At 47.3% G+C, this 21,138-nt stretch overlaps 1 protein-coding gene across 1 annotated transcript in view; it reads right to left on the reverse strand.

Moving 5' to 3' along the window:
• The window catches only part of MYBPH (myosin binding protein H), a 151,263-nt gene that overhangs the window by 40,916 nt on the left and 89,209 nt on the right, over window positions 1-21,138 (reverse strand). Inside the window, exons 5-6 of the mRNA XM_086923086.1 lie at window positions 13,844-14,039; window positions 11,788-11,927 (exon numbers count right to left, since the gene is read on the reverse strand). Coding sequence (XP_086779212.1) covers window positions 11,788-11,927; window positions 13,844-14,039 — 336 coding nt within the window. The remainder of the gene's footprint in view (window positions 1-11,787; window positions 11,928-13,843; window positions 14,040-21,138) is intronic.

Raw genomic sequence — 21,138 nt, forward strand, 5'->3', positions numbered from 1 at the left:
GAGCTCAAAATGTGAATCAATAGCAACCTACTGCGTGCATAAGACACGCATATTGTATCTGCATCGTTGTCAAAACGTCTGGCAGGGTGCCACGGTCTGCTCCTCTGTTTAGTTGCAACTCTACATGCCCGCACCTATGGAATCCATAGGGGCTGATCACTTAACTCAGAGGGGTCACATTTCACATCTGGAATATTCTCCGACTTCACCACTTGCCGAAGCCGCCTTCTCCGTTCTGAGCTGCTCCTGTCTCTCAGACCAACTATTAGCAAGAACAGCGCCTACAGACGACCTGATTGCACAGTGCGTTACAGTAAGGCTATTTCTTTGAGCCAGTCACCAGCATCCAAGTGTCGCTGGAACAGGAAAGATTCGAAGTACATTTGGGGAATGAAAACATGGCTCCTCTCTCTTTCTTCTCTCTCTTTTCTTTTCTCCTCTCCTCTTCGGGGAAGACGAAGGCGAAGCATACCACATTCTGTACTGTATATAAGAAATGCCAAATGTATATTCCACTTTTTTTTTTTGTATATTTTTAATAAAAACATTTAAATACAAAAAGAAAACATGGCTCCTCTCTCAAACACTCATAACATACCCTTATTTTTGTGGAAATATTTAGCAGCAGCAAGGTCCTGACTTTTAGACTGTCAAGCGTGTGTAATGTAACATATTTTCACTCGAGAAAATCAGTGGAAAGCATTGTGACGCATTATACGAGCGACAGGGCAAAAAACCTTTACCAGTTACCCCCTGGCGACAGTAACATCGCAGTCTACGTGATACATGCGGATCTAAAAAATGCACCGTGTGCCCACATTCTCTTTTCCGGAATAAAAAGTCACATTTGTTCAGTTCTGGAACTGAGAGCTACATCGTATGTATTTACTTAATCTGTAAGACTGTATTCGAAAGCATCTGCCCCAGTTTGACCGCTCTTGCAAAGTATTGTAAGATAATGACCTAAGAACCGATAAGCTACACACTGCAGCAACTGCCACTTCTGTCTCCATCAATAACTGGCTGAAGACGAGACAGCACCTTCCTGCTTTGAATTGTGTCTGTTTACTGAAAGGTTTTGTGCCCAATTCAGCATTAACGCTAGGCACGACGGATCAATGAAAGGATAAACATTTGGTTATTTATTAGCAGCTTTTATTGAGCTCTGGTAAATGAGGGGCATTCAAAATGGCCGCTCTGAAATCCGTGTTAGCGTCCGGTTATGGCCATCTCGGTATTTGATGTGTGAGACTTCCAAACACGGAACACTATCTAACTATCCAACACAGGCCTTCACTTGCCACAGAAATATGCGTCATATATTTTGCTTCCACAAAGTATAAGGTCAGGTCAGTAGGGCTTTCTGTTTTTGGCCTACATTCTCAGTAGGCAATACGTTTCCGCGAACTCAGAGCGGCCTTCGAGTTCCAGGACAATCCCTGTGATACTGCGCACATGGCTTCAACAGATTACATGTAATGTGTCTCAGTGATAATCTCCGCGCTCTGCCTCTGGACAGCTATTCTGGGCGCCATATGGCTGAACAGTTACGGGCCTTTTCCGACTATCCATCTTCAGAAGCGGTCTCCCACTCCGAGGCCTGCTCCCTGTCTTGTGTTGTGTCAGTGATATTTGAAAAGTGCAGTCTGTCACGTATATGGCTTCGTAGCCACGCATACTGCTATACGCCTACTCCCAATGTTTCGATGGTTACAAGTGGATGCATTTATATACAGCAATCATCTATGGATGTCCTACAAATAACTATAGCAGACCGCGAGACTTCTGCTGGGCTATGGTAGGTTTAGCGCATTGAAGCATACGCAATCAATATGGATCTGAAATAGGGGTCAAACCCTGTCTCTATGCAGTTGTAATAATTCAGTAGCACAACCGAGTGCCTGTATTTTGGGGAAACCCGCTGGGACGGCCGGCCAAACACACATGCGCACTTACAAGTGCTCATAGCACTCCTCCTCCCCCTCCCATGGCCCGGCCAGCCCGCCTGACCAACATGAGCTGACTCAGAGCCAACAAATGAAAAATAAAACAATGATAGAAAATCGTTTTATTTTTGACATGATGGCTCTGAGCCAATGGGGCGATGCTCCTCCGCCATTGTGGCAGAGCCGCCCCTGATTTCGATCAGTCAGTTTTGTTTCAAATCCATCTGTTTCCAACCACATTTTGATGACCACTGTTGGCAAGTACGTTCGACTGTGTGTGGATTAAAAATCTTCCACATCTTTGCTAGTATTGGGAGGTAGGACATTTGAAAACAATATCTGTGTTCTTTTAACCTAAGATTCCGGATTTCTTTTATAAAAGTCACAAGGCGTCTCCTGAGCGCCACAGCCTAACAATGCAAGCATAAGGAGATGGTGGACGGAGCGCTGAAACTTTTCAGACACTCACCCTCCAGTCACAGATCTGGGTTGAATCCATCATCGTTCTTTAGCTCACTTCGCCACCCCAGTTCAGACCCAGCCATATGCAAAACTGCTACCTTACTAGACTACTGCCTTGCTTGATTGCTGCCCTAAGGCCCTCATTAGAGGGTCTGGACCTGAACCCAGGACTCCCAGAATGTCTCCAAGGGCTAGTCTGCTGGCCTCCTGTTCGAAGCCCAGGGACATAGCAGGCTCCCAACCACCTGAACCAGTACCCGGATGCAGCTGGAGTAAGCCCCAGAACCCCAAGTGTTGTCCCTCAGGTCCTGGATCCTTGTGTGGCCTTGGAGGAACTAAATTGAAGTTTTTGGGCTCTTTGCAACCACAAACCAGCCCATTGGAACCTAAACCTTGTCGCTCGCACTGCCCACCAACACGAAGTTCCATCAGCTCCATCCTTTGCGCTACAGCATTGACCCCTCGGGGGAGCGCCAATCCAAAGGCCCAACAGTTCGTGATAACAACAGGATCTTCATGCTACAGTCGAGTTGGTGATGCGGCGAGAGCAAGGTTAGTGATTTTATTTATTTTTGTATTTAATTTTACCTACTCCGACATCTGTCAACTTCCCCCTCACCCCGTCCCATCGCTATTACATGTGCCAGCCGCGCCTGTTCAAAAGAATTCTGAAACAATCTTTAACAATATGTTCTGCCGGACCCGAACTGCAGCAAATGTACAGGTGTGAACATGATCTGCTGTAGCTCAAATTGTTTATTATATAAGCATGATATTTGCAGGGCCTCTTGATCACATTTTGCATGCATCGGATTCACCCTCCTCCACAGATTGCTAAGCCATTGAGACACAGCACAACTACAGAAAGCAGGTGGAGGGGTACAAGAGCATTATGTGCATTATCTCCAGGGGAGAATGCCACTCACGAGCTCCACAGCCCTCCTTCGGGGCATTTGCGGGGGGAGGGAGGAGAGTGGAGTCGAGGAGTATATTGACTCTTGGCACAGGTGAGACATGATAAACAGAACTTTATATAAAAGGTTGTGGTATTTATTTTTAGCACTGCTTTTCCCTAGGTTGGGTCACGAGCACCTACCACAAGGAAGCACAAAGAACGTTTTGTGCTGATGTTTTTTTAGTCCCCCAATTGTCTGTGCCCTTACCTGCAGACATGGGTGTTTATCTTATTGACGTTGCCATTTGTCACCTGCTAATTGTTCTACCCCTTAATATGCCACTATCATTGCACTTACTCATATTTTGCTTGTGTGCACATTCAGTGTAAGAAACTCCATGGTCCGTATCATGAGAGCTCCTTAACCACTACAGGCGCATTACAAACACAGGCATTTGGTTCTGTGCTGAGGCATCGGAGTCCATCATGATATGGCTCAGCAATCTGTAACATGAACGGTGCACCAGCGCAGACAGAGGCGTAACACAACCCCCTGCAGCACAGGGGTGGGGTGCCACCCCTTACAGGGCCTCCAATGGGGCCCCAAACCTTCAGACGGCCCGCATTCAGGCCAATGAAAATCTGTAAGATATGGGAGACTCAGGGGCCCCTCGTGACCTTCTGCCAGGGGGTCCATCATTTTGTGCTACGCCACTGAGTTCAGGTCAGAGCTAAGTGTCAGTTTAAAGGGGTAAACAGCCTTTACAATACGGCCGTTACCATTCAATACCATTACCATGCATCCATTACCATACATATGCCTTTACCTTGCAAAATTTTACCAAGCAGAGGCCTTCACCACACATGCCTTTACAACGAAAATGTAAGTATTTTGCAGGTACGTAAAAAGCCTTTATATATATATATATATATATATATAGATAGATAGATAGATAGATAGATAGATAGATAGATAGATAGATAGATAGATAGATAGATAGATAGATAGATAGACAGATAGATAAGGTTATGTATGTTTTTAGCGTTTAGGAGTGGGTGAGGATATTGGGTGGCTAGGTTTTTTTTTAGGATTTAGGGTAGGTTAGGGTATTAGGGTGGCAAGGGTATTTTAGGGTGGAATACTTACATTTTCGTAGTAATTGTTTGGTAAAGGCATATTTGCGGGTAAACTTTTGCATGGTAAAGGCATATGTGTTGTTAAGAATGTGTGATAATGGCACACGTGGTTCCGTCATACATCAATTTTTGTGTTTTGCAGTATATAAAGTACAGACATAAGTCTTTTCCAAGTTAGTGCATGTGCTGCTGGCAGCTTTTTTAATAAACAGAGGGAGGCAATCACTACTCACTGTTTCCGAGCTGTGCTGTCTGCAGATTATGCATTAACTCGAAGAAATTGCGAGTTAATGCAAGCACTTTAGACACTGTACATGTGCTGGCTCTGCTCTGAGCGAGCACATCTGTGCATGATACAACCCCATTTGTGTCACATTTTTAACCTTGTGAGCCATGCTAGATTTGCACATACACAAATAATATTCTTTTTTTCCCCCCATGTGTTAATCTACTTGAATGACCCCTTGGTCACGCTGAAGTGATTGACATGAACATTTTGCGAAAGCGTTTTTAATGCTGACTACGACGGCCCTGAAAAAAGCCACATGCTGTGTGCCTTAAGAGGTGGGCTGAGGCCCCTTTAAACTGAGCCGAGCAGAATACATCATGCAAGAGGGGCAGTGTTCAGTGCTTTCAAAAGACTATTAAAATGATTTAAATCTTTAACCCATACACTGCGGGTGTCGGTCAACGGCCGTCGCAAGCACTATCTCGGTAGTGCTGCACACGACCAGTGGCCGACGTGGCCCCGCCCACTTAATAGAACTTTCCGCACTGGTGCGGAACGTTCGAAGCAGCAAACGGGTTAAAAATCGAAGGAAACTATATTCATAGAAACACAGTGGTCCTTCTTCTGACATGGGGAAGTTTTGCTGGAATATGTCCAGTGGACCAAACCACCAATATCTAGAAAGTCGCAAAATCGAGGAGGTGTGTCTGGTGCTGAATTCATCAACTGTTGAATCAGAGCAAGTGGACTTGACCAGACTACATGATGTGAAGCAAACAATATATCCACACACCCTCAGTTCTCTCACCTCACACAGCTGGAGACGACAGGCGAACCCTAATACTGAGCCTGGTGGAAAGTGTACTGGAGCCCCCGAGTGCGCACTGATGTAACTTAACATGAGCCCTGCTGGGCCTGAGCTACTACCTGAACCTGTTCTTGTCAATCCTCCAAGCTCCTCATGCCTCAGAGGAGGAGCCATAAATGAGGTGCTAGTCAGCACAGTGAGCTGACTGCCACTGTGCAGCAATGCTGACGTCGTGGACAGCAGGAGCGGCCCATGCAGGTAAGGGCAGCGGGCGGTGTGGGGGGAGACTCGACAGACGACGAGAGAAAATTGAATATTTATTTAATTTTCCCTTGACGTCGTCTGTCGAGTCCCGCCCCACCGCCCCCCACTCTTACCTGCATGGACCGCTCCTGATGGACAGACTCCAGGAGTGGAGTCTGTTGTCTTTCTGTTCTGTTGTGTGTCAGGCTTGGGTGAGTGATTCCCTTTGTCGCTGTTGGCACATAAGCCAGTTCTTGGCTGCTGGTGCTGTATAGTGGCTGCATGACTGCCTAGCAGGAGGGATGTGAGTCATCTTCTCTCTGAATGCCGTTGGCTGGGCCAAGGCATTGGATGTGGCCTCAGGTGTGTGCATAATGCAGTTTTGAGTTGGTGACCAACAGGGCAGACCTGTGTCTCATATGTAGATGTCTATGAAATGAGCTTTGCATGACGCACTCCTCTTGGTGGGCGTGCTACCTATTCAATGAAACCCATTGGTGCCTGTGTAGTTGAGACGGTGCTCACGAGTTTCCTCAGTAAGAGGTTTGAACAGCTACCCTGAGAAAGAGATGCACCTGCAGCGGCCTCTAGTTTGTTTCCATCCGCTCGACTGTAGTGGACATACATCATCTGCTACATGTCTCTTCCTTACCACATCCAGATGCGTAGCTACCATTGGTGCAGCAGGTGCAGTGATAATTATGCCTAAAGCCTTGAGTGCCCATTTAACCAGACAATGCTGTATTTTACTGTCCCAGCATAATTTAAAGGGGCCATTTTCCTTGCTTGCACTTGGGCCCATGGCACCGTTGCTGCTCTACTGACCGCGTCTGAAAGTTTTCAGGACTTTATGATCTTGCTCTGCTTTTTTTTTTAGTTTTTCTTTATTGCTTAAATTATTGTACAGATTCATTAAAAATGAAAAGTGTATGCATGCAGAAAACTATAGATGCACCATACAATGATGGCATGATTTCCCCCTTTTCTAAAAATGAAGTAGCAAGTAGGAGTTTTAACTAAAAAGCAAGTGGCGCCAATGGGGATAAAAGTGTCAAACTTCTCACCTAATCTCTTGCATTACACAGTGGTAGCCAGGAACTCTTAGCTGGGTGTCAACACTCTTCGGAGACCACTGGCACCCTTGCACGAGGCGCACTGCAGTCGTGCCAGTTCTCTCAGGCTTCCAGGACAGCCTGTACCTTCACATCACTTTCTTGCCCGAGACATCAACACACCTTGTATTTGGCCAGGCCACTCTAGAAGTACTCAGAAGCTGGATGAGGTCCCAGCAGTGACAGATGATTCAGCAGCACATAATACATCCTGAACCCAATCCAAGGGTGCATTAGCTGATTACACAACCACCTCCAGGGGGGAGATTATAACCAGCCTGATCAAGTGCATCGCTCTGCTGATGACATACGATACGAACTCAGTACTTTGTATCCATGCATCTCAATAGCAACCCCTCCCCACCCCCAATTAGTTCTGGGGATGTCGCGATGGTTTAGTTTGTGGAAAAGGTCAACCTGGGTAAAACATTTATGCCCTCATTACAAGTAGCCCAATAATTCAGCTACAGCCCCATCGGAATCATAAGTGTTAGGGAGCGCTCATCTCAGTAGTGTTTCACCACAGATTTCACCTACGGGTGCAATGCAAACATATAGAAATTGACACAATAAGTACAAGTTTCATGTTTTCTGCCCTAAAAACTATAATGATGTTTTTTTCCTGCCCCGGGAAGTATTGGAATCAGAGGATCATTTCATGGAAAATTTAATAGATGGGAAATAAAGGGCATCATGAACAGTCATTGAAATGAGGGCCTTGGCGATCACTATCGGACGGGCTGACGACCCCACACCATCAGAAGAGAAAACTGAACGATATGTTTTATTTCTAGAATTCCCTCTGCTTCTGCAGAAAACCAGCAGTAAGGTGCCCACACTTGTTATGTAGGAGCACACGTGACCTATTGGCGTAGATCACTTTTGTGTTCTGGCCCTCAGACTTCATGATAGTTCGGTACCTCAGAAGGATGCATAAGGTAGAGCACACTCATGGGCGTCCGCAGGGGGGGGCAAGGAGGGGCGCCTCTCCTTGCCCCCCTGCGTGCGCCCATGTGCACAAATGCATCCCGGATGGAGCCTGACACCGGGGCTCATCCTCAGGCAGGACATCACCTTTTGTCCCTAATCCAGAAAAGCAGGTGGTGAGGTATAACCAGCGCATAGCCCATGCAGCAATAAGTACGAGAGGGGTTATTTTGAAGTGGCCTCAAGGGAACCAAGGACAGCTACCACCCACCGCTGTCAAAAACCAACAATTACGAAGTAACTGTTGTCACAATAGAACAGACATATAGGATTCCCTGAGCACAAGAGTACACGTATCTGTGAGTTTTACAGATAAAATCTATTCAAAAAATCATTGTCCATATCTGTGCATCCAAATTATGAGATGTCCTTATTTTATTTTCTCAGTCCAAGATGTTCACGAAGACTTGTGGATACAGCAATAGAGTCTTGATACAGTACACAACAGCCAAACGCCAACACGTGTTTCGTCAAGGGACATTACCCAATGACTTCTTCAGGGCCTAAAACTGTTCTCACTCTTAGTGTCAAAACAATCCGGCTCGTATCATGGACCTTTATTTTATAATTCACCTTCAAATGGTCTTTCAACTATTTCAATAGTTACTGTCTTCCTTAGTATAGTATTCTTGGTATGTAAGATCAGGCAATATCAGCCTTCGTTCTCTGGAACGATCATAAATATCTCGGGTTCCCCCAGCAAACCGACTATCCAATCCTATTTTCAAAACGGCGTGTAACCTTTTGTCCCTAATTTTCGGTATTGCAAGGAACAGAGCTGTTCCCTGAAAAAGGCCTCAGCTCCCTGATAGGGCCACCTCGCACTCCTCTGAGCACAAGAGCAGCCCCACCCGCCCTTTGTCATTCTGTGTGGGGCTGATAATTGCCACATTCAGAATGACAATGGGTCAGTCTGGGTTGGCACAGCATGTGGTGGCCTCCTCCAGCCTCGGTCCAGGGCAGGGCATTCGGTCACACAGAAGTGCAAATACGCCCATGCTGCTGCTAGGTGAGAATCCAGTTAACCACAGGAAGGTGGTGAAAGAAGTTGAGAGGAAGATTATAGTTTAGCAGCCATGGTTGCTGCTTTGTTATTTTATGCAACTAACAACCATAGCCAAAGCCAATAGATCCGGCATGTTGTAGGTGTAACTTACTTATTCTAAGTGTAACGTTACTTGTTGTATTATATATCTGGATGCAATGACAGAAGCAACAAAAATACCAATTGGGCGGCACATTATATTAAGCACAGATTTTTAGCCTATGTGTTTTAAGTCACACATTTTATTACATCAAACACACTTTTGGAGAGACCCCCTAGTTTTTCATCCCACTTAAAGCTCTGGAAACAACACCTTTTCACAGTCACCCCACCTCAAGGCACTGTGCATCATGCATGACTCATGCCTTCCACTTTTTCAGATTGCCTATGTGCAGGGGCATAGTGAACCCTAATCCAGCCCACCTCTTGCTTTAGAAACTACAGCGAGACTGGACTTCTTGATGAGTCTCATAATTAATTTGAAAATGTGAGTGAGTAAGTGAAGGGATGGGTGGATGGATGGCTGGATAGATGAGTGAAATGATGGATGGATGAGTGAAAGAGTGGATGATGGGCGAGTGAATAGGTGGATGGATTGATGAATTGATAGGTGAAAGGGTGGATTGATGAATTGATAAGTGGAAGGGTGAATGGATGGACAGATAAGTGAAAGGGTGGATGTAAGGCTGGATGAGTCAGTAAAAGGGCGGGTAGATGGACAAAAGGATGGATAGATGAGTGAAGGAGTGAAAGGATGGATGGATGAGTGAAAGGATGGATGAATGATAGGTTCAATGGATGGATTCATGAGTGTATGAGTAGATGGATGGATGAGTGGATGGAAGGATGGTTGGAAAAGTGAAAAGGGAATTGAAAGGAAGGGGGGTTAGTAAATTGATGACTGAATGGGTAAATGGCTGGATGGATGAGTTAATGGATGGATGAGTGGAAGAGTGGATGGATTAAAGTATGGATGGACAGGGTGAAAGGATGGGTGGATGATGGATGAGTAAAAGGGTGGATTGAGGGATGGATGAGTGAAATGATGGATGGAAGGAAACGTGATGGATAGGTTTGTAAATAGATGAATATGGACATGGATGCAGCCGCAGTTGGTAGTGGGAGTAGATGCCGGGCGCTGACGTCAGGAGGGGGAGGGGCAGGGTGGGGGCTAGTAATTTATGGATTACGGAGCTTTACAGGTAAGTAAACATATAAATAAATAACACAAATTTCGTTAAGCTCACTGCATGGCATTTGGGGATGCAGTGCACGCAACAAAGTTTGTTTTATTTATTTATGTTTACTTACCTGTAAAGCTCCGTAGTCCATTGATTGCTCCCACCCACCCTGCCCCTCCCACTTCCGACGTCACGACCTCCGAATGTACAAATGAAGTGTAAGCCTGTAGGGGCAGATTTACAAGCCCCTTGGGCCACTTTTGCGTCACTTTTCCCATGTTTAACGTGACGCAAAAAGGGTGCAAGAGGCTTGTAAATCTGCCCATAGCTTTCAGCTTTTGGGATGCCAGTGGGGTAATTTTAGGGTTCAGAGTGGGTATGGGTTTTGGGGTGGCAGGGATAATTTTAGGGTTCAAAGTGGGTATGAGTTTTGGGGTGCCAGGGGTAATTTTAGGGTTCAGGGCGGGTATGGGTTTTGGGGTGCCAGGGGAAATGTTAGGCTTCAGGGTGGATATGGGTTTTGGGGTGCCACAGGTAATGTTAGGGTTCAGGGCGGGTATGGGTTTTGGGATACCAGGGCGGCAATTATAGGGTTCAGGGTGGGTATGGGTTTTGGGTTGCAAGGGGGGGACATTTTAGGGTTCAGGGTGGGTATGGGTTTTGGGGTGCCAAAGGGACAATTTTATGGGTTAGAGCGGGTATGGGTTATTCGTTTTGGGGTGCCAAGGGAGCTAATTTTAGGGATCAGGGAATGTATGAGTATTAAGGGGCCAGGGGGGTAATATTAGGGTTCATATGTGTGCTCTAATTGTTGTCCAGTTTCAAATGCAGAACTCACCACTTTTGTTTTCTCCGCTTGGCCTGAGCATTAACCAATCCTGATTGTCTGTCATTTTAGCCCCGCCCCTGTTGATTAACATTAGCCACGCCCCTTCATTTGCAGGTTAGCCCCCCTGGAAAAATTTCTGCAGATGTGTGTAAATGTCAATACCACTGGGCAGAATCAGTGCCATCCTAGTCATCTTTCATAATATATGTTGTAAGTACAACCAATTACATAACAGCCTATTTTCCTCTGCATGCGAAGCCCTGGGACCGCCAGAAAATAAGGAGGAAAACTGAGCTCTTATTGCAATGCATGTGAGGCATGTGAGGCATGTGAGTGCAGGCCTGCAGGGTCTTTGTCAGGTAGTGACGGACCCTATGAGAAAGGCGTGGCTTCGCACTTGTCGTTTTACAGCTTTTACCACAAACTGTGAGAGAACAAATGTCTGCAGATGCCGGGAAGGGTTCTTTAGGGGATTTTATGCTGCCTCGAAGAAGCTTTTGATGGGGCGAAACGTGGGCGTCTATAAGGTGCTCCTGCCTGGCACAGACGTTCGTAAGGGTAAGAACGGAAGTGTGCTTATGCATGTGCATGTGTAATACACCTGGATTGGGTGTGGGTTTGTGGTGGACTCCATTGCTGGAGTGGATGTGAACCCCATAACGAGGATTGTTGTTTGCTATTGTCAGTGCTGAGAATGGATACACAGAAGTGGAGGTGCCCTATACCAGAGTTGATACTTGCTTCTGAGAAGTGTCGGCACTCTCCAATTAAAAGAAGTACCCCTCTGCTAAAAAGTGCAGATACACGGGACCTGACAGTGCCGGCCCATGTGAAACACTGGCTATTGCTTTAAATGTGATTGGTTACGTTTGGCTGGCTGTGCACAGTTGCAACCACCATTAGGGAGGCTTACCCCGGTCTTTTTGTCTGATTTCTGGACTGTGTAGCCCTTAATTTCAGAGTTGCCATCGTCATCGGGTGGAGTCCACTCCAGAGCAGCGTTGAATCCCCAGACGTCGACCAGCTTGATGGTCTTGGGAGGCCCAGGTCGCTCTTGAAAAGGAAATAAAATGCAGGTAAGAGTGCTGCAGGGAATGCTTCAGCAATAAGAGTGTTTAATATTCAGTATTTACATTACCATATCTAAGCAGAACTCAAAAGCACATTTTTTCAAAAATGGTCGTGTTAGTTTCACCTTATTGAATGAGCTGTTCATTGCGCCCAGACCAAACTCCTGCGCTGTCATGACCAGTTAGCTAAAGCCGCCTAACTTAAGCTTTCACTTGGGGTCGAGGGTTAGTATGGATGAACACAAGCAACCGAATAAGCCAACCAAGCTTCATCAGTTCCAGTCCACCCTGATCCTGGGATCTGGTCAAACTCGCACCCAAACCACGGCTGGTAAAAGCCAGACCCTCTCCTTTGTGTACCAACCACGGGTGCAGGGCTCCTTGTAAACTCTATCTTTCTGGAGCTTTACAAACAACCAAGGCTAATGTCACCCCTAAAATAGCAGGTATTGTAATTCTACTTGCGGGTTGCAATATCAACGCATGCCTCCCCCTTATGACTCTACCTAGTCTGCCTGGTGGACCGTAGGAAGGGAGAATTCATCGCTAGGTCCAGAGAAGCAGCTGGGATGCTTGATTCCTGCCCCAGTATTGATGGCCATTTCAATTGAACCACTAGTGGAGATGAGATCCTAAAGTGTCAGAACGCTGGAAGAAGCACTTTTAGCAAATGATTGGGCGGTGGTTTTCTTACATAGGCATAAACAGCTGGAACACATCATGTGCTGATCGGTCACAGATCACCAAACTCAGTTCACATAATACTCTGTGCTGACACGCATCCTAACCCAGCCTGCACACAATGCTTCAAGTCTGCAGGCCGAATCGAACCAGATGTTAACAAAGCTATCCACTGCCTTTTACCACACTGGCAAAGCAGATCTAAAGCCATCTGGAAGACCTCTCACTATAGCAAGCCACCATCTTGCTTCACATGCTCTTCCAGTGATCACACCTTTCTCAAAAGAATGTTCCCCAGTAGACAAGCTTGCCCACATGCTTGTTCTAAATAAAATCTCACAAGCACCTCTCCAATATCCAAGCTCTGAATACACCTAAAATTACAGGTAAGTAAGTATATTTCATGGGGAAAATTAAGAGGAGTCTTGTTTCCCCAAGTATAAACAAGATAGTCAATCCTGGGACTTAGTACCCTAATTTGACAAAGATTTAGACAAAGATAACTTCAAAGTGTTAACTTCATTTCAAAATGACTGACAACTCCCTGCATCTTATGAATACATGAGATAATAAATTGCTTTATCGAAAAACGTGCTTTGGATGCAGCACTCAGAAATAATTATGAATTATCTACTAAACCACAAAATGGCCCGAACATCCTCTCTGCCATCAGTGGCCGTCTCGTGTAGATAAATGACTTGTTTCACTAGAACCAATCACTGGTCTCTGGTATCCCACATTCAGGTTTTTTTCAACCATTGATGTCCAACAAAATTAGGAAATGTTGCAAGAAAATGTTATGCAACGAGGGACTAACCAGTTACCAAGTTGTGCAGATATTTTGTAGGTAGAGAGTTACTGGCCCTGGACTGGAGGCAAGAGCATCAGATTCGAGGAGACTGAGAGAGGCCACGGTAAGAGGAGGGAAGAGTTATGCGCACTTGAGGCATGGAATGCTTTCATTAACAGGAGTCCCACACATCGGCAGCTGGGAGTGAGAGGTAGTGGCAAATCTACGAAAATGCAGAAGCTGCACCGACTTAGAGTGGAAGAGAGAGATCTATGTAGAAAAATAAGGCATGGATAACAGTGGAAGGGGAACAACGAGGTCTCCATGCTGTGCTGGTCAGAGTCAAACAGGCCATTGCACTTCATGTGGTATCTTTTCTGTCACAATATATTAATTCACAATCGTATTTATATTCAGAGGCTCCTTACCAATAATTTGAATATCAATGGTTGCCTTGTCCTCCAGGCTGTCAATCTGAACGGTCACCTCATATTTTCCGGAATGCTTTCTTTCCGTCTTGCGGATGAACAGAATGGTGTCCTTGTCGCTGTTCCGTACACTCACTTCCTTGGGATCCAAAGGCTGGCCATTTTTTGTCCAGCTCACCTGTGGCCTGGGCTTCCCCTAGAAAAAAAACAGAGTGACCTGAATATCCAGACATCTATTCAGTTTAAAATAATGACGTTGTAACAAATGCAAAAGAGACCACTGAAAAATGTATTATGGAACATTTAAGGAAGGGGATCTTGTTATCGATAAACCAGGCACATGGGGATACTACCGACACTCTGATGAGTAATATTGCCTTTCAAGAGGAATTGTAGACTTGGAAACTCTTGCAACTATCTGTGTGATGTGCAAACAGTTAAATGTTTCAGTAAACCAAATATAGTCCATAATATTAAAATGCATTTCCTAATGAAGGGAATAAACAAGAGCTACTGCTAAGTGTATTTTGGGGAAACCTGTCTTGTCTTACTAGGCAGCTAGTATGGATGTTGACCAACGACAACTTAAAAAGCCAAACATTTTAAAATTTCTGAAAAGAATTATGGCAGCCCTATGAGCATATGAGTAACCACACATTGACAAACTGAAGTTGATATTCAGCAGCATTCCCAGACTGTATGCGCTACTCTCTACTGATAAAGAAAAACTATCATGAAACATGGACTATTGTCTAGAGATACTCAGCACTGGCTGCACCAACCATGGGGAAAACAAAACATTGTTTAATGGAAGTAAGTGTTACCGTGCACTGCATTTACCAGAATGCATCTGAGTGGACTGGGTGCTGGGATGACAAGGCATTGTGCTCCTGCTGTGTTTTTGAAGATGATAGTATATCCATGCCACAAGAATTTTCTCTGAATATTCTTTTTAACCATTTATATAGTTTCAGTAACGCTAAACTCTTCTCAACATTCTTCATTTTTACCTTAGGTTCCTCCTCGATTATCATCAAAACTTCGTACACAATCTTCTTCCTTAACTGAAATAGCATCACCTTCCAAGCTCTCTGGTAGAATTCCCCAAGCCCCAGGACATGGTATTCCCTATTTTCTCACTATAAATACTTAGAGAACGAATCCACTGTTAGTTATCAATTACTGACTTCACACACATACCAGCAACCTAACCCTGTCTCTCGGTACCCCCCCCCCACTGTGCAGCAGGCAGAATCGAAGACCACCTGGTTCATATGCTGACACCTTAAGCTAAACATCTCAAAAGTGACCGTAGTCTTTTCACCTCGACATGTTACCACCTGACCAGTATCCAAAGGCACAGCAATGTCAGTTTTGAACCTTATGTGTTAGGCCCCGACACACTATATCTGGCCACGCATGACATGCCCTACAGTGTCTGAAAAGCCACACCCTTTATTTATTTCTCACCGTGAGAATCACAGCCTTTTACTTCCTGCCTTCTCTTTAATCACGCTCCTAACTTAGGCGATACTTTTGCTTTTCATCTAGTTTCACCCACCCTCTTCTCAGTTGTACAGTGACTCCACCACTCCTCATGCAATCTTTCCCCAGAAAGTCTTGTACTTCCTAATGGCATCTAGCAGATCATGCACGACTTCCCATACACAAAAGCTCCATGCCGCTCCTCTTGCCCTCTCCCACAGTACTAAATCTAAAGATATTTTCAACTGGGAAACAGACTTTAGAATGCAGTTGTTACTATGCAATACCTTTATCATGGAAAGGGGCGACCACTCGGTCCCCCCGAACGTATGGTGGAGTACCCCGATCCCCCCGGGAAGCCATCTTGGGCGGGAGGCGAGTCTCGGCTGGTATGCCCGAAGCGGCGTAGCCGGGGCGCGCTTTCTCCCGCCCTAGAGTGGGTTGTCCTAGACACTGAAGCCGCCAGCCACGCCCCCGGAGGCGGGCGGAGGTGGGTTTACGCCCGCCGGAAGAAGGATAAAAGGAGCAACAAGCCTAGGAAGCATCCTCTTGTTCCTGTGCTCTGAAGCTGCACCTCCCCGCTGCACGTGAGCTCGAGACGGAACGAAGAGCCAATTTTGAGCGTTGTAATTTTGTCCTTGTTCTTTCAGATATCTTCGTTGGAGAATGCCGAGCAAGAAGGTCGGAAAGCGGGTCGGTACCGATCAGATGCTCCGCATGCTCGTAAAGGATATGGCCGAGATGAAGAAGCAGATGGCGGCAATGAACGGGGCAGGAGGCCCGAAACGCATCGTCGGGCCAGCATTGCCGGGTGTAGTCCCCAGCGGTAGAGGCAAGAGGTCCAAGAGGGGGGCACCTGGGGGAGAGGCCCCGGTTCCCGATACACCGATTGAGGAGCCAGTCTCGGTTCCGAAGGAGGGGCAACCGATCCCCGTCGTAGTCACCCCTGTGAACAAGGGGGATATGCCTCCCGAGTTGGCTGCACAACTGGCAGCGTGGTTGGGGAAAGATTGTGAGGGCACCACGGCAGATGACGCCAGGGCAGTAATGAGGCAACTGCGGGAATCTAGAGAGGCTGCGAAGGCATCATCTTCTGTTCCCCCACAGGCTCCGGTGGGCGAAACCGCAGCGGGCACGAGTTCGGCAGCGACTACAGCTTCTAATTTAGGTAAGCGGCTACTGCCGATTGCGGGGGAGGGGTCTGTACCCTCACGGAGAGAGAAAGTGGCCCAGCATATTCCAATTGAAGTCAAGGAAAAGATTTGGGCTGATAAGTATGTAAACATGTTTTCTTTGCTTACCGATCACTACGAGATCGAGCATGTGAAGGGTCAAAAAGAGTTTCTGCATCCGAGTGTTTGGCGCGCAAAGATGGCCGCCTTTAAGGTCGATGAGAACATAGGTACCTGGGGCAGAGCGTTTGGCATATTCACTTCAATTATGGGGGAACGAAGGCCTGAGTTGTTGGCTGAGTTGCCCATATATCAGACACGTATCATGGAGTATTCTCAATCATATGAGGGCAATCAGTGGTTTTGCTATGATAATGTTTTTCGTAAGGCCAAGGAGCACGACCCAGCTTTGACCTGGGATTGTTACGACTCCATTTCTTGGCAAAAAATGGAGAATTCAGGCATGTTAATGACACCATTGCCGGGGGGTAGCGGGGGTGAGTTTTCCCGCCATTCGTCTGGGACGCCCTTTCGGACGGGGGCAGGTAACGAGCATCACTCGAAGCCGAGTGGCAACGCAGGTAAAAAGGGGATCTGTTGGAATTTTAATAGGGGAAAATGTACAAGGCCCCAGGGGTCATGCAAGTTTAGGCACGAGTGTGGGGGGTGTGGACAGTCCTCGCATCCTGAGACCATGTGCAGAGCCAAAACGGGTGATAACGGTGGTAGGGGAAGCGCCAAACAGGTCTGAAATAGTCCGAGGGGCGCCTTTACCTACCCCGGTTGATACCATGGCAATGATTCCTTGGCTCAATGAATACCCGGATCATGTCTCCGCTGGGGTGTTGCGAGACGGGTTTTCGTATGGTTTCCGCATTCCAGTGGGGAATTTTCAGGGTAAGGCACGTTGCAAGAACCAACTGTCGGTCCTGGAAAATACGGCGGTGGTACAGGTAAAGATTGGGAAAGAGGTGACTCGAGGGCGGGTTGCCGGACCATTCGATATACCACCGGTTGCTAACTTTGTTTGTTCCCCCTTAGGAGTGGTCCCAAAGAAGGACCCGGGTGAGTTTAGACTAATACATAATTTGTCAGCCCCACGAGGTCTTTCCGTGAATGATGCGATAGACCCGGAAGTGTGTTCGGTGCGGTACGCATCTTTCGATGAGGCCGTCGCCATGTTGAATCGCCTGGGGCCCGGAGCGCTGATGGCAAAATCAGACATCGAGTCAGCGTTCCGGTTGCTCCCGGTACATCCAGACGATCAGCGTCTCCTTGGTTTTCTGTTTCAGGGTCGCTATTACATGGACAAATGTATGCCAATGGGATGCTCCATATCTTGTGCTTATTTTGAAAAATTCAGTTGTTTTCTGCAATGGGTATTCATGAGAAAGACGGGTTTCCAGCATGTTATGCATTATCTTGATGATTTTCTGTTCCTGGGGCCAGCTGGGGATCCAGAATGTGCACAGGCTTTAAAAGAATTCTGTGTCTTAATGAGTCAGTTTGGTGTGCCATTGGCACCAGGTAAGACGGTGGGGCCATCAACTTCGCTCGAGTTTCTTGGAATAGAGCTCGATTCAGAAGAAGGTTGTTTTCGGCTACCCAAGGAAAAGGTGGGGAAATTCAGGGCCTCCCTTGAAACATGTATTCGGGAGACTAAGGTGAACTTGCATCAATTGCAGCAAACTGTGGGTCAGTTGAATTTTGCCCTTAGAGTGATGCCAATTTTCCCGCCCCTTTTCCCGCTCGATTGCACAAGCCATGGTCGGTCTTAAAGAGGGACACCACCGCACGAGGCTATCGGCAGAGATTCGCCAGGACATGCGCATTTGGTTGGCATTCCTGGCGGATTTCAATGGTCGAATTGTCTGGAACAAGCCGGCGGTGTCCTCCGAGGAGCTGGGGCTGTGGACAGATTCGGCGGGGAGTATAGGTTTTGGCGCCATATTCGGTAATCAATGGTCGGCTCAAAAATGGCCGTCATGGTGGCACGAGTCCGGGCTGACGAGTAACATTGCTTTTCTTGAACTTTTCCCTATTTTGGTGGCCCTGAAAACATGGCCGGAGGGGTTCCGGGATCACTCGGTGGTGTTCTGGTCTGATAACATGACCGTGGTTGAGTGTATCAATAGTCAGGCAGCACGATGCAAATGGATTCTGAGATTGCTCAAAGAAATTGTGTTATTGTGTATGCAATTGAACGTGCTCTTTAGGGCAAGACATGTGCCGGGGGTACTGAACCAAGCGGCTGATGCGCTTTCTCGTTTCCGTATGCAGGCCTTCTGGGGTTTTCTGCCCACAGCGGACCCGGTGGCGGCATCCTTTCCCGAAGCTCTCTGGTCTCTCGGTGCCCCGAACTACAAAACCTGGTGGGAGAGAGTTTAGCACCCAGGACAAGAAAGGCATATGAAGGGGCGTTCCGTTCCTATTGGTCCTTTTTGGGTGCTGCTAGGGGGGAGTTTTGGGGCCAGGAAGAGTTTGTTGTAAAATTTTTGCTGTCTTTACATCAGGCAGGCAAGTCAGTAGCTACGGCCCAGAGGCATCGGGCCGCCATTTCCTTTATGGCAAGGGCTCATGGGATCCAGGACCCAACAGCGTCTTTCGTTGTGCAGAAAGCGCTACGTGGGTGGCAACGCCTTGAGGGTCGCAGAGTAGATGAGAGGCACCCGATAGGTCTGGATAGGTTGGCCCTGTTATTATCCGTACTCCCTGTGACATGTTCATCTCAGTATGAAACAGTGTTATTCCGGGCCGCTTTTGCGTTAGCATTCCATGGGGCGATGCGGGTAAGCGAACTGGTGGCGAAGAACAAGCGGGATACGGTGGGAGGACTGTGCCGAGAGCACATTCAGGTTAAGGGGGAGACGAGGATGGTCTCGTTTGTCAGGTCCAAGGCCGATCAGGGTGCGATTGGGGATTGCGTAGTCATACATCGGATTCCCGGATCTCCCATGTGCCCTGTGGTTTGCGTAGAGGAATATTTAGCGCAGAGGGCGGCATCATGGGGGGGGACCTTGTTGAGACACGCTGATGCCACCCCACTGACGAGGTTTCAGTTCCAGCGGGTGCTTACAATGGCATTTTCGGCCGCGGGCTTGAACCCCGGCGAGTTTGGGACCCATTCCTTTCGGATAGGGGCTGCTACTGAGGCTACAGCCAGGGGTCTGAGTGTGGAAAAAGTGAAACGATTGGGGCGTTGGTCCTCGAATTGTTACAAAAGGTATGTGCGGTTGCACATGTTGTGAAGCTGCTATCATGTACTCACGCTTCTTGTTTTTGTTTGGTTTACAGTTTCGCAAGCTTACGAGGCGGGGCGAACTGTGCAGTCGACCCGACACCTGGGAACCAGCGGTCAAACATCACCGGCTGCGGAAAAAGTGGCGTGGGTCGTGGGCCACTCATACGTGAGGCGTGCCGCGGACGTATTCAAAGCAGGTGACATGATTCACGTGGCTGGGGAATACGGGTACAGGGTGACCTTCCACGGAAGGGGCGGGCTCTGTATTGACCAGTTTCAACCTTTTGTCGAGGGTTTGTTAGGGCGGACAAGGTCACCGCCATCTATAATCATAGTCCATCTTGGGGGCAACGATTTGGTGACCACTGGTAGACGACTTCTTCTCGAGGCGATACTTTCCACAGTAAGTTGGTTGGCGAGAAGGGTTCCAGGGTGCACAATTGCATGGTCCCATATGATTCCACGTAAGGTGTGGCGGGGGGCGAATTCGGTGTCTGCTATAAATCATTCGGTAAAGAAAGTCAATAACAAATTGAGTAGATTGTTTCGTTCAAATGCATTGCATTCGATTCCTCATGGTTGTATCAAGGGGGACAATATGTATTTGGAGGATGGGGTCCATTTGTCCCGGGTGGGGAATGTGTTACTCATAGGAGACCTCATAGCTTGGTTAAAGAGTTTACAGCATGACCTTTAGGCAGGAGTTTTGTGGGGGGTCCGGATAGCCGGTCAACTATCCGGCCTGTGGCGGTAAGGTCATGATCGGTGAGCAGTAATTGGAAGATCCCTATGGTGGGGGCGTCACCCATTACGGATGGGAGCGCCCGGGGGGAGGTGGCCATTGGCCCCTCAACGGGGAAGCGGTCCCTTCTAAGGATGGGACGCCGAAAGGAAAGGGAAGGCGGTCAAGGCCCCTCCCTGGATAGGAGGGGCTACGGTCCCCTCCTGGGAATTTCCCGGGGCCAGGACATCTGCGACGGCAGATGTGGTAAGTTGTGTGGGGTGGGGAAGGGGGTTTACGCTACCTTCTAGACACCTCACACGAGTCCTCGGACGACCATAAAATGGCGTTGAGTTCATTGGGGCCCCCGTCAAGTCAAGGGAAATTGGTATGTGCACATGAGGTACAGCCCTCTGTGCGGTCGCCCCTCGCAAGTGAGGGGGTAATTCTGGTTAGGGATCTGACACCGGTTACGACCTTGCCGTTGGCCCTTAACGTTAGGATGTACAATTTTAAGTTAAAATGTATTTGTAGGATGTTAGTTTCGGCTAGGAGAACCTTTGTATTAGAAATATGTTAAGGTTAGCCAAAACATCGTAATGTGGAAATAAAATTGTACATAATATGAAACTGTTATTTTAATGTTTTTGATTTTGTTTCATATTTTAATAAATAC

This window comes from Lissotriton vulgaris, chromosome 5 (assembly GCF_964263255.1).
Source record: "Lissotriton vulgaris chromosome 5, aLisVul1.2, whole genome shotgun sequence".
In the NCBI taxonomy this organism is placed as follows: domain Eukaryota; kingdom Metazoa; phylum Chordata; class Amphibia; order Caudata; family Salamandridae; genus Lissotriton; species Lissotriton vulgaris.